General features: G+C 35.2%; 1 protein-coding gene across 4 annotated transcripts in view; it reads right to left on the reverse strand.

Annotated features, from left to right (window-relative positions):
* LOC123527069 (rho guanine nucleotide exchange factor 10-like) overlaps positions 1-13,602 on the reverse strand; it is a 63,286-nt gene that overhangs the window by 27,436 nt on the left and 22,248 nt on the right. For 2 of the 4 annotated variants that reach the window (XM_045306324.2, XM_045306328.2), the window contains 6 exons: positions 10,511-10,675; positions 9,875-9,991; positions 8,682-8,774; positions 7,605-7,823; positions 3,988-4,070; positions 3,244-3,297 (listed from right to left, as the gene is read on the reverse strand). In XM_045306324.2, coding sequence (XP_045162259.2) covers positions 3,244-3,297; positions 3,988-4,070; positions 7,605-7,823; positions 8,682-8,774; positions 9,875-9,991; positions 10,511-10,675 — 731 coding nt within the window. The remainder of the gene's footprint in view (positions 1-3,243; positions 3,298-3,987; positions 4,071-7,604; positions 7,824-8,681; positions 8,775-9,874; positions 9,992-10,510; positions 10,676-13,602) is intronic. The other 2 variants (XM_045306326.2, XM_045306325.2) reach the window with 2 other exon arrangements.

A 13,602-nucleotide genomic window follows, 5' to 3' on the forward strand; every position in this document is an offset into this window, starting at 1 on the left:
TGTAGAATTTTATTAAATCAGAATTCTTCTACAAAGTAAATTTCAATGAAACTCCTCATAATAAAAAAATTGTTTAGGTTTGTGTGCTTGTTTCTAAGATATTTGCCCATGATTAAAGAGATCTGCACATTTCACTCTGATTTTAAGACATTATTTGGAATTATTAATATGTCAAACTTTCTCACTCGATTTTATATCTCCAAAAAATCATAAGAAAATAACTTTTCCAATTTAAGGAATTTACTTGCAGGTTTCCATTAATTCATAAAATATTTTTTGCCTCCCTATGCCAAGTCCAGGCTTTATTCTATATTATCAGGATAAAGGACGTTACGCCATTACTTTTGGTTTATCAAACATGCAGAACTACCTTAAAGTCACACAAACTGTAGACGCATGACAGATTTTTAAAATACATGTCAGGTGTCTGCCTCCACAAGATCCACCTATACTATATAGCGGAATATTAACCCTTATCATGCTGAACACGACTGATTCTGCCTTTGCGACCAGTGCAGATTATGATCAGCCTGCACATCCATGCAGTCTGATCATGATCTGAACTGTTCGTCATTCAGTCAGTAACTTTTTGGTATGCACCCCTTTTAACAGTTAATGGTACTGTCCAAACTGAAAGATGGACAAATTCATTACCGGTATAGAAATTTAGCAAGGTAATGTTAACAAGAGGGCCATGAAGGCCCTCTATCGCTCACCTGACCTATTGACCTAAAGGTCATCAAGATTAACATTCTGACCAAGTTGCATAAAGATATGGTCATAAATGTGATCTCTAAAGTGTTAACTAGCTTTTCCTTTGATTTGACCCGGTGCCCTAGTTTTTGACTCCAGATGACCCAATATCGAATTCGTCCAAGATTTTATTGAGAGCAATATTCTGACCAAGTTTCATTAAGATTGGGCCAAAATTGTGACCTCTAGAGTGTTAACAAGCTTTTCCTTTGATTTGACCTGGTGACCTAGTTTTTGAACTAACTTGACCTAAAGATCATCAAAATTAACATTCTGACCAAGTTTCATGGAGATACAGTCATAAATGTGGCCTCTAGAGTGTTAGCAAGCTTTTCCTTTGATTTGATCTTGTAACCTAGTTTTTGACCCCACCTGACCCAGATTTGAACTTGACCTATAGATCATCAAGATCAAAATTCTGCCCAAGTTTCATTAAGATATGGTCATAAATGTGGCCTCTACAGTATTAACTAGCTTTTCCTTTGATTTGACCTGGTGACCTAGTTTTTGATCCTACATGACCCAGATTCAAGCTGGACCTTGAGACCATTACGATTAACATTCTGACCAAAATTCATGAAGATACAGTCATAAATGTGGCCTCTACAGTGTTAAAATCTTTTCCTTTGATTTGACCAGGTGACCTAGTTTTTGACCCCAGATGACCCAATATTGAATTCGTCCAAGATTTTATTGAGAGTAATATTCTGACCAAGTTTCATTAAGATTGGGTGGAAATTATGACCTCTAGAGTGTTAACAAGCTTTTCCTTTGATTTGACCTGGTGACCTAGTTTTTGACCCCAGATGACCCAATATCGAATTCGTCCAAGATTTTATTGAGAGTAATATTCTGACCAAGTTTCATTAAGATTGGGCCAAAATTGTGACCTCTAGAGTGTTAACAAGCTTTTCCTTTGATTTGACCTGGTGACCTAGTTTTTGACCTATGATGACCCTGTATCAAACTCATCCAAGATTTTATTGAGAGTAACATTCTGACCATGTTTCATTAAGATTGGGCCAAAATTGTGACCTCTAGATTGTGACCTCTAGAGTGTTAACAAAATTTTCCTTTGATTTGACCTGGTGACCTAGTTTTTGACCCCAGATGACCCAATATCAAATTCGTCCAAGATTTTATTGAGAGTAACATTCTGACCAAGTTTCATTAAGACTGGGCCAAAATTGTGACCTCTAGAGTGTTAACAAGCTTTTCCTTTGATTTGACCTGGTGACCTAGTTTTTGACCCCAGATGACCCAATATCGAACTCCTCCAAGATTTTATTGAGAGTAATATTCTGACCAAGTTTCATTAAGATTGGGCCAAAATTGTGACCTCTAGAGTGTTAACAGGATTTTCCTATGATTTGACATGGTGACCTAGTTTTTGACCCCAGATGACCCAATATTGAACTCGTCCAAGATTTTATTTATTAAGATTGGGCCAAAATTGTGACCTCTAGAGTGTTAACGAACTTTTTCTTTGATTTGACCTGGCCTCCTAGTTTTTGACCCAGATGACCCAATATCGAACTCGTCAAAGATTTTATTGAGGGTAACATTCTGACCAAGTTTCATTAAGATCGGGCCAAAATTGTGACCTCTAGAGTGTTAACAGTCAAATTATTGACGACGGACGGACGACGGACACAGGGCGATCACAAAAGCTCACCTTTGAGCACTTCGTGCTCAGGTGAGCTAAAAATGGCTACTAAGGAATATAAGGGAACTTCACAAGCTTCAACATAGCACTGGTATATTAAGGAAAGCGTACAATATTACATTTTATTATATACCTATATAAATTCTGTAAAACATTTGTCTTGTATTTCACAATTAAATATGAACAGGCAGAAAAAAAAATGACGTATTGTACCTTTAAAATTTTGTATTGTACCTTACGTATTGTATGCTGCCGGACTACTTTCATTAATATGCATGACCTGATACAGTTCTATAAATAGGGCACATAAAAAAAATTCACTTAGTTCAATTTTAATATTGATAAACACTAAAGATTTCATTCAATAACAAAACAACAAACAAAAAGGTACAGGTATATAATAAAAGGGTCATTATAACAGTAGCTAGATCTGGGATTTTGTATTCGGCTGTCATGGATTTTGCAAGGTTGGATCACACTCGGCGCTTGCGTGTCTCATGAGATCCGATCTGGCAAAAGTCCACTCGATTCGAAAACAGAATCCCAGATTGAGCTAATGTTAAAATGACCCTTTAATAAAAGATAGTCAATCTCTTTAAAGCAAAACCATGAACCTTCTTAAGAAACTTTTACAGAAAAGTGAGATACCTCAAGCAATGATTGTAAATGATTTCAACCTTGAAACAATCAATGTTAAACAAGCATTTCCTATACAAACATGCCAAGAGGTTAATGGGAAAGTGCTCTATGTGCATACAGATAAAGAGGCACTTGCATTGCAGTACAAATACTTTCACCATTATCAAAATGATTTCTAACCGTACCCTTTCAATGGTGACCTTTGATATTTCAGTTGTACCACAGAATGAGAGCCAAACCTTTAACACATTGAAATCACTCTAATTAACTAAAGGCCTATTTTTTTGCTTTAATGATCAAATTTTCCTGAAAATGTCAGCATTTTCTTTACATTTTCATCATTAAATCATCATGTATGTCGGAATATGCAGTTTTAGCATTTAATCCCTTGTTAAAACCGTAAGTATTAAAATATGAAAAAATCTTTTAATGAAAGATCTGACATAGTCACTAAGTAGCAATTCTCGTTAATTTAGCAATTTATTCTTATTTTGTGAAAATTTGTCCTTGTAAAAACTTGGATATCAATTACTTGAAAAATTCATGGCTTACACAAAGACTAAACCTCACAGCATCAGACTGTTCATAAATTTCACAAAACTGAGTCAAACAAAAATATCTGAATTACAGTAGTACAAAAGTAGGCAAAAAATTTCTGATTTCAAGTGTTTACTAGTTTCTATATTTAGTTATGCTATGGTAACATCCTACAGTTGCTTGTTTCTGGTCTTTATTCTGTAAAGTGATTTTTTTACAAAATTAAAATCTACAAAACATTTAAGAAAGTGTATTATTCATTTCTCTTACAAGGAAACCATACAATAGTTTTTCAATGATTCTGAAAAACTATTTTCTTACCAGAAGCAAGCAATGTTTGTCTAATATGTAACTATTAGTAGAAATGGGATAAAACTGTGAACCAGACAGACCTGTGTGAAACATGGACAGAAACCAGTCTGTCATTCATCAGAAATATTCTCCTCTGCTTTACATTGTGGGAACCAGTTGCATCCTGTTGAAATATTTATAATCTTCAGAAACTGCTTGGATGTTCTCACTTTTTTCTATGATACTATGAAATCATCAAGTTTTGTTAGCCTAACACTTTAAAACTTCGGCCACAAACCTTGCAAAATCCAATCCCCATGATTAACAGTGATTTTGCAGCATGTCAGCAATTGTTGGCAATGTATTTAATTTAAGTAAGTGTGATGTCAACTTTGTATGACTGGCCCCCTAAAATTGCTTGATAGAAAATATGATAAAGTCCAAAAATGTGGTATCACTAAAAAAAAAAAAATCAGAAATCTGTGCATGTCGACTTCATGCTGATGATGTATACCAAGTTTCATTTGAGATGGAAGCCACAAGTCTTGAGTACAGTCTGACAAGCCTTCCAGCATGGCTTTGCAAAAAAAGTAGGAGAAAAGTAGGAGGTCCCTGCACAAAAAAGTAGGAAAAAACAGGAGGTTTGCGGACAAAAAAGTAGGAAAAGTACGAGTATTTTAACATAAATTTTGCAATGCTTACCTTAATAGCTGTTAATACTACACCTACTTTGGCAACCAAATGATGACCCCAGATGTTTGGACTGGCAGTTTATGTGCTTGATATTAGTGTGCTTATGGAGTTTCCAAAGGTTAAGATATGGTTTGGTAGGATTATAGGTATCTTGATATTGCAGGAGGCACTAAATGGCTCCAGAAACTGCCAGCAACATATCAAGAGTCCATCATCTGCAAATATAACTACTTAAAAGGCTGTTTATTCTTTTCCTTTTTTATGTCAAGCAAAAAAGTAGGAGAAGTAGGAGGTTTTCATCAAAAAGTAGGAAAAAGAATGAGGCATTTAAAAAAAGTAGGAAAATGTAGGAAAAAGTAGGAACACCGGAAGGTCTGAGTCAGTGTGACAGACAGCCACTTCAAACAATGTATAACTCCCCAGTCTTTGACACCTGGGGTATAAAAACTGGCAGATCCTTAAACACATATTTATCAAGAAAAAAATGGTAAAAAATTGTTAAACAAGAGGACCATGATGGTCCTGAATCGCTCACCTCTTCCCACATGACCCAGTATTGAGTATAACGTCATTTTTTCTATTATTTGACATAGTGACCTAGTTTTAGAGCTCATGTGACCCAGTTTTGAACTTGACCTAGATATTATCAAGATAGAAATTCTGACCAATTTTCATGAAGATCCATTGAAAAATATGGTCTCTAAGAGAGGTCACAAGGTTTTTCTATTATTTGACTTATTGACCTAGTTTTCGAAGGTACGTGACCCTGTTTTGAACTTTAGCTAGATATCATAAGGTGAAAATTCAGATAAATTTTCATGAAGATCCATTGAAAAATATGGCCTCTAGAGAGGTCAAAAGATTTTAATAATTTCAGACCTACTGACCTAGTTTTTGACCGCAGTTGACCCAGTTTCAAACTTGACCTAGATATCATCAAGATGAACAATCAGACCAACTTTCATACAGATCCCATGAAAAGTATGGCCTCTAGAGAGGTCACAAGTTTTTTTTATTATTTGACCTACCGACCTAGTTTTTTAAGGCACGTGACCCAGTTTCAAACTTGACCTAGATATCATCAAGGTGAACATTCTGACCAATTTTTATGGAGATCCATTCACAAGTATGGCCTCTAGAGAGGTCACAAGGTTTTTCTATTTACCTATTTACCTTTACTTACTGACCTAGTTTTTGACCGCACATGACCCGGTTTGAACTTGACCTAGATATCATTAAGATGAACATTCAGACCAATTTTCATACAGATCCCATGAAAAATATGGCCTTTAGAGAGGTCACAAGGTTTTTCTATTATTTGACCTACTGACCTAGCTTTTGAAGGCACGTGAGCCACTTTCGAACTTGACCTAGATATCTTCAAGATGAACATTCAGACCAACTTTCATACAGATCCCATGAAAAATATGGCCTCTAGAGAGGTCACAAGGTTTTTCTATTATTTGACCTACTGACCTAGTTTTTGACGGCACGTGACCCACTTTTGAAACTGTCCTAGATATCATCAAGAAGAACGTTCTGACCAATTTTCATGAAGATCTCATGAAATATATGGCCTCTAGAGAGGTCACAAGGTTTTTCTATTTTTAGACCTACTGACCTGGTTTTTGACCGCATGTGACCCAGTTTCGAACTTGACCTAGATATCATCAAGATAAACATTCAGACCAACTTTCATGCAGATCCCATGAAAAATATGGCCTTTAGAGAGGTCACAAGGTTTTTCTATTATTTGACCTACTGACCTAGTTTTTGAAGGCACGTGACCCAGTTTCGAACTTGACCTAGATTTCATCAAGGTGAACGTTCTGACTAATTTTCATGAAGATCTTGTGAAATATATGGCCTCTAGAGAGGTCACAAGGTTTTTCTATTTTTAGACCTACTGACCTAGTTTTTGAAGGCACGTGACCCAGTTTCGAACTTGACCTAGATATCATCAAGATGAACATTCTGACCAACTTTCATGAAGATCTTGTGAAATATATGGCCTCTAGAGAGGTCACAAGGTTTTTCTAATATTTAGATCTACTGACCTAGTTTTTGAAGGCACGTGACCCAGTTTCGAACTTGACCTAGATATCATCAAGGTGAACATTCTGACCAACTTTCATAAAGATCACATGAAAAATGTGACCTCTAGAGTGGTCACAAGCAAAAGTTTACGGACGCACGGACGGACGGACGACGGACACCGCGCGATCACAAAAGCTCGCCTTGTCACTTTGTGACAGGTGAGCTAAAAAAAAACAAACAGGCTTTGTTAAACAAGAAGCATGGCAATTATTAGGATACAGCACAATTATCTCACATATCTTAAAGTTTCAAACTTAATCAGAATACTTCAGAAGAGGTTTTTTCAATTTGATTAAAATCAATGACTTTTAATTAATATGAATATTTTGGTCCAAAATGGCAGCAGTTGCAGTAAAGAAATCTGGTGAAAGGCCCTGCTTTCTTCTTTCAACAAGTTCTGTTATTACCTGTAAATATTCTTTAATAATTCCGCAGCCTTCAGTGTCTCCAGAAACGTATGACAAAAGCAGTTAAAAAGTCTGAGCTCTGAATAATTTCTACATACAGTCTAAACAATACTTAGGAAGTTGGGATAGACACAGAAATATGTGACTAAAAAATTGCCATTGTTCATGACATATAAAGTATTATTTTTTGAATATGTCATGAACAATGACAATTTTTAATCACATATTTCTGTGTCTGTCCCAATCCATGGCTTTTTTCCCCATTTATTTGGGCCTTAATTGAAGATAGGCCATGGCTTTCTAATAAAAGACCCATAAATATTTTATATACAATCATCAAACAAAATGGCAAGTACATGCAGTAAAGTATTACCAAATTTAATCTATGAATCAGTACAACCACAGATCCAATCAATAGCACACTGGACAGCTTTATTTATAAACTTTAAAAGCAACTTAAATTGAAGTTACAATAAAACAACAAAGCAATTATACCAGACAAGTAAAGCACACACATATACCTGTGAAAGTTGCTCCATATTATCTTGTCGTATAAGGTAGACATTTTTCTCTGGATGCATGCGTGGTGTAAGCTTGTTCATAATCTGCTGACCGTGGAAATATTGTTCACTCTGACGTTTGCGCTCGTTCAGTTGGTGCGCCACGTTCTCTATCCACGTCACAGCTTCCTGTAATGGTTCCCGGTCATGGTGGTCTCGTGGGCTGTATTTGAGCAAATCCTGAATAATCAAATTCACAAAACTGAATCTGTCAATTTTGCAATAACACAAATACGTTAAAGGCAACATTTACTTACAGATTATCAGATCTTCCCCATGAAAACTTTTTTCAGCAGAAACTTTGCATGGCTTTTAGAACAAAATATTGCTCTAAAACAGAAAGAGTTCATATCTATTACTGCAGAGCTAGTTAAAACTTTTCTGTTTATTGCCTATGTATTTATTACAAAATGATAAATAGCAAAATTGCACTTTTAAATTAATTAATTTTAACATTGCAAGAAACCATAACCCTACATCCTGCAGAATTATTCAGTGTAGCATGTAGCCAATTCCAGTGTTTAAATCAATTTAGACAGATTTCTGCTATAAACCCTACCACCGATAATTTGCTTCTAATATATCATACATTTCATCATCTTTCTTAAACATACCCCACCAAACAGAATCTGCTATTAACTTGCTTTGTTACATTCAAAGGCTCCTCTTACAGGCTTTATTAACTATCACAAAATTTATGTAATCTATAAGTGTAGTGTGGCGACTGTGACAAGTTGCCCAATGCTTTGACTCGTATTTAGGTAAATTATCTTTACACACAGTAAATATTTCAACCTCTGTTGTTTATACCAAACAGTACTTATAGAAAACAGTACTTCTAGATAAAGAATTTCTCTAATCAATACTTTTATCACTACAGTATATTGAATTTCATAAATCTTAAATATTCAAGACAAAAAACTGCACTTAACTTAAACCTACTCTACCCCATAAATCAACAATGGAAGAATCTAACCTTAAAACAGAGGAGCCTATTACAGAAATAGGGGGCACCAATGAGAAGCAGCTAGACTTTACCTTTATGATCATGATAAACTGAGGAAATCTCTGTACAGGTTTCAGCATGAGCCCCGGCAACGACAACCTGTCTACACTTTCCATCTGCTTTTTCTGTAAAATACAATTCAACATGATGCAATCATAGAGACATTTTAACATTAAACTACAGTGAGCATGCAACAAAATAAACATTTTGGCTCAAAACTATTGAAATAAATAAATTTCTGTCAAAAGTCCTGCATCTGTTAGCTTATCTATATAAGTACCGGTAGCCTAAGGAATTGTCAAAAACAATGTGTAAATAGAGAGAACTTTAGGTTTGTACCCCATCTGTCAATCCATCCAGAATAACGATGCATCTGTGACAACAATAAAAATACTCAAGATATCTTAATAAAACTTGGTATATAGGTAGAAGACAGTTAGAAGATTATATGCATCATATTTTATTTGTTGATATAACAAAACTTGTAATTGTGCTGGCAATGAACACTGTCGGTCAGTAAAAATATATAGAAGTACAGATCCTATATTATTAGCAAATGAAATACTTTTGTGAAACTGGGTATGTTGGCAGAAGGCAAAACTATTTTGGCTAGCAATGGTCATAATTATTGCTCTGAATATTTTTTTTACTCAAGTTTTAACATTAGCCTGTAGCAAACTTGTGTTGAGATACAGACTGGCAAGTAGCACAAATTATGAATGGGTGATTTATTATGTTTTATTCTGTTATCTGATATAGAAAAATAAAAGCCGATTCAAGTAATTCAATTTAATTCTACAAATGAGCCGTGCCATGAGAAAACCAACATAGTGGCTTTGCAACCAGCATGCTGGTCGCAAAGCCACTTTGTTGGTTTTCTCATGGCATGGCTCAAATACTTTTAACATTTGAGGGTATAATCTGTGGTTCTTTAGATAACATAGTTACTACTGAAAAAAAATCTAATCATTCTGATGCTATTATTTTAGTGATATTAACACCTGTGTTGGGACCTCAAATAATGTGTAAAACAGCACAAGGTTCAGATATCTGAGTTCAAAGCTAACTGTAGACAGCCACGTCATTTATCTTATATTGTAGATATTGATGGTCAGCACAAATAAGTTCCATGAAGTTAGGCCGTTTCTCATCTGTAACCAGCGGATAACATTTCAAGCAATTTTGTCCTGGAAGCAAGCTAATTCTAACTTGTGTAAAGACCTACCTTGAGGAATTCTTTAAAACTTTGTTTTGAGTTCTCCATCTCTCTGATATGTTCTGTGGCTGCTTCATAGTTGTTCACATAATCACTGTATATATCTATAACCATCCGCTGCGAAAACTGTAAATATCACATAAAATTACACAATGAAGATTTACTAGGCAGTGAAAATATAAAATACTGCCTTTTATGTGTCACAGTTTTTGACAGAGTTAAGCAGTGAAAATATAAAATGTTGCCATATGGTTTGAGTGTTTAGAATTTTACAATGGTTACATACCTCACTGCTGGCATTTCTCAATTTATGAAACAACATTTATGAGTTCTGACTGCATCAGTAACCTAGTGGTAGTGTTTTCACCCGGAGTGTGAGAGGTTGTGGGTTCACTCCCTATACTAGGAGCTTTCTAGCTTAGGGCTCAGCAATTGAGGATAGTTTTAGAACTGGTTAGCTTAGTGTCAGTATAACGCAACTTGGTGGGGTATCATGTCAAGTGTCCATGGCAAGATATTCCAGTGAGGCAGCACTATAAAGTTCGGCATTTGCTCTCTGTTACAAGTAGACAACGTCATTTATATGAAAGAAAATTTGTTGAAAAATATGCTAAACCAAAACACACACACTAGATTATACCTTACCACATGAAAAATACTGCCAATTTCTTCATCAGTGTTCCATTTTTTCAGTTTCTCAGAGAATTCAATCTGAAACATCTTGTGTATGGATGCTATCTCATCTACTTTCTGGAATGTGACCTTCACCTCTGACTTCTTAATCTGCGAAACGATTGGTTCCTTATAATCCTGTAATCAAAAATATCTGATAAAATTTCCATGCTTTTTAAAAGAATTGAGGTAGACTAAATTTCAATATCATTACTGGTACATGTGAACCAATAACATTAAATGCATGGTTGTAAGCATAGATTTCCATATATGATTTACATGTAAAATAATTGAATAAAATGGACATAACACTCGATCACAGAGATGTGAATAAATTGTTCATAATTGAAACATTTCATCAATCTGTTTAGAATAAACAAGAATCTGTGTTAATCTGCTCTTCGTAGAGTAACCAAGAATCTGTGTAAATCTGCTGTGTGTAGAGTAAATAAGAATCTGTGTAAATCTGCTCTGTGTAGAGTAAATAAGAATCTGTGTAAATCTGCTCTGTGTAGAGTAAATAAGAATCTGTGTAAATCTGCTCTGTGTCAAAAAAATAAGGATCTGTGTAAATCTGCTCTGTGTGGAGTAAATAAGAATCTGTGTAAATCTGCTCTGTGTAGTGTAAATAAGAATCTGTCTAAATCTGCTCTGTGTAGAGTAAATAAGAATCTGTGTAAATCTGCTCTGTGTAGAGTAAATAAGAATCTGAGTAAATCTGCTCTGTGTAGAGTAAATAAGAATCTGTGTAAATCTGCTCTGTGTAGAGTAAATAAGAATCTGTGTAAATCTGCTCAGTGTAGAGTAAATAAGAATCTGAGTAAATCTGCTCTGTGTAGAGTAAATAAGAATCTGTCTAAATCTGCCATGTGTAAGCTAAACAAGAATCTGTGTTAATCTGCTCTGTGTAGAGTAAATAAGAATCTGTGTAAATCTGCTCTGTGTAGAGTAAATAAGAATCTGTGTAAATCTGCTATGTGTAAGCTAAACAAGAATCTGTGTTAATCTGCTCTGTGTAGAGTAAATAAAAATCTGTCTAAATCTGCTCTGTGTAGAGTAAATAAGAATCTGTGTAAATCTGCTCTGTGTAGAGTAAATAAGAATCTGTGTAAATCTGCTCTGTGTAGAGTAAATAAGAATCTGTGTAAATCTGCTCTGTGTAGAGTAAATAAGAATCTGAGTAAATCTGCTCTGTGTAGAGTAAATAAGAATCTGTGCAAATCTGCCATGTGTAAGCTAAACAAGAATCTGTGTTAATCTGCTCTGTGTAGAGTAAATAAGAATTTGTCTAAATCTGCTCTGTGTAGAGTAAATAAGAATCTGTGTAAATCTGCTATGTGTAAGCTTAACAAGAATCTGTGAAAATCTGCTCTGTGTACAGTAAATAAGAATCTGTCTAAATCTGCTCTGCGTAGAGCAAATAAGAATCTGAGTAAATCTGCTCCATGTAAGCCAAACAAGAATCTGTGTAAATCTGCTCTGTGTAGAGTAACCAAGAATCTGTGAAAATCTGCTCTGTGTAGAGTAAATAAAAATCTGTCTAAATCTGCTCTGCGTAGAGTAAAGAAGAATCTGTGTAAATCTGCTCTGCGTAGAGTAAATAAGAATCTGTGTAAATCTGCTCCATGTAGGCTAGACAAGAATCTGTGTAAATCTGTTCTATGTAAGCTAAAGACAAGAATCTGTGCAAATCTGCTCTGCATAGAGTAAATAAGAATTTTGTAAATCTGCTCTGTATGGAGTAACCAAGAATCTGTGTAAATCTGGTTTATGTGAAGTAAATAAGAAGCTGTGTAAATCTGATCTTAAAGTTTGTGAATTCTATGACTTTCATTTCTATTTCCAATTTAAGCATTTACACTGTGTTTTACCTTTTGAGTAAAGATCATACATGTACAAATAATAAAAATTATTTTGCCTAAAAATAATTACATTTATTTTCTCATGAAATTTATGGCTATCTTGTTGCTAGGTGTGTAAACTAGAAACTATCATTGTTGTCAAGTAATCCAGTTTTGTGATTTATTGGTTACCTGTCTAAACACAATAGAGTAATGATGAACACCTTAGCGTCTGGGAACCACTCAAGCGTTATATTAACTTCATATCATGTGCAATATTCACAGTTGAATTTAAGGTGTACTGGCAAGCGTTTCAGATCGATGTTAAACTGCCCACCCGCCACACCCCAATAATAAAAAAATCTGTTTTTATGCTAAAATTAATTATATTATTGCATTTTAAATTCTGCTATGGCAATCTGACTGTTCTGTGAAGTACTTATGTTACAGATGATATGCTGCCATTGGGATGCTAACATCGGAAGTGAACAGAATGCAGGCACCTTACATAGATACGGAACTGAACAGATTCCTGGGCTACAAATCAATCGAGAAACAGACAAATCCAATTTGGTATTAACATTTTTCCCCGATGGCTGATGATGAGAAAGCTAGATGATAATTTACCAAGTTATGGATTGAAAAGACATTTTAAGTTAATCTTTTTTATCTTTATACTTATGTCACTCCTAATATATTAAGGGCCGAGAAAAATTCTGTCAACCGCGGGGGCGATCGGGCGTGCTTTCGAACGTTGTCATAGTTACCCCAAGGTAAAAGGTATTGCTGTACTGCTTTGGCAATATCTGACTAGCCTTGCTTAAATGTATCATAGCCTTGCTTATGTCATAGCCTTGCTCATTATAGTATAGTTGCCTTGCTTAGAATTACAGTATGTTGCCTTGCTCCGTTGGTCCGCTAAATATTCCTTCATTACTTCGGCAGCCAACCGTCGAGTTATGGGGAATGTTAATTTACTGTGGTGTACTGTAGCCTTGCTCATTATAGTATTTGCCTTGTTTAGAATTACAGTACGTTGCCTTGCTCCGTTGGTCCGCTAAATATTGTGGTGTACTGTAGCCTTGCTCGCTTTGCTTAGAATCACAGTACGTTGCCTTGCTCCGTTGATCCGCTAAATATTGTGGTGTATTGTAGCCTTGCTCGCTTTGCTTAGAATCACAGTACGTTGCCTTGCTCCGTTGGTCCGATAAATATTCCTCATTA

Source organism: Mercenaria mercenaria, chromosome 14, assembly GCF_021730395.1.
Source record: "Mercenaria mercenaria strain notata chromosome 14, MADL_Memer_1, whole genome shotgun sequence".
Classification (NCBI taxonomy): Eukaryota; Metazoa; Mollusca; class Bivalvia; order Venerida; family Veneridae; genus Mercenaria; species Mercenaria mercenaria.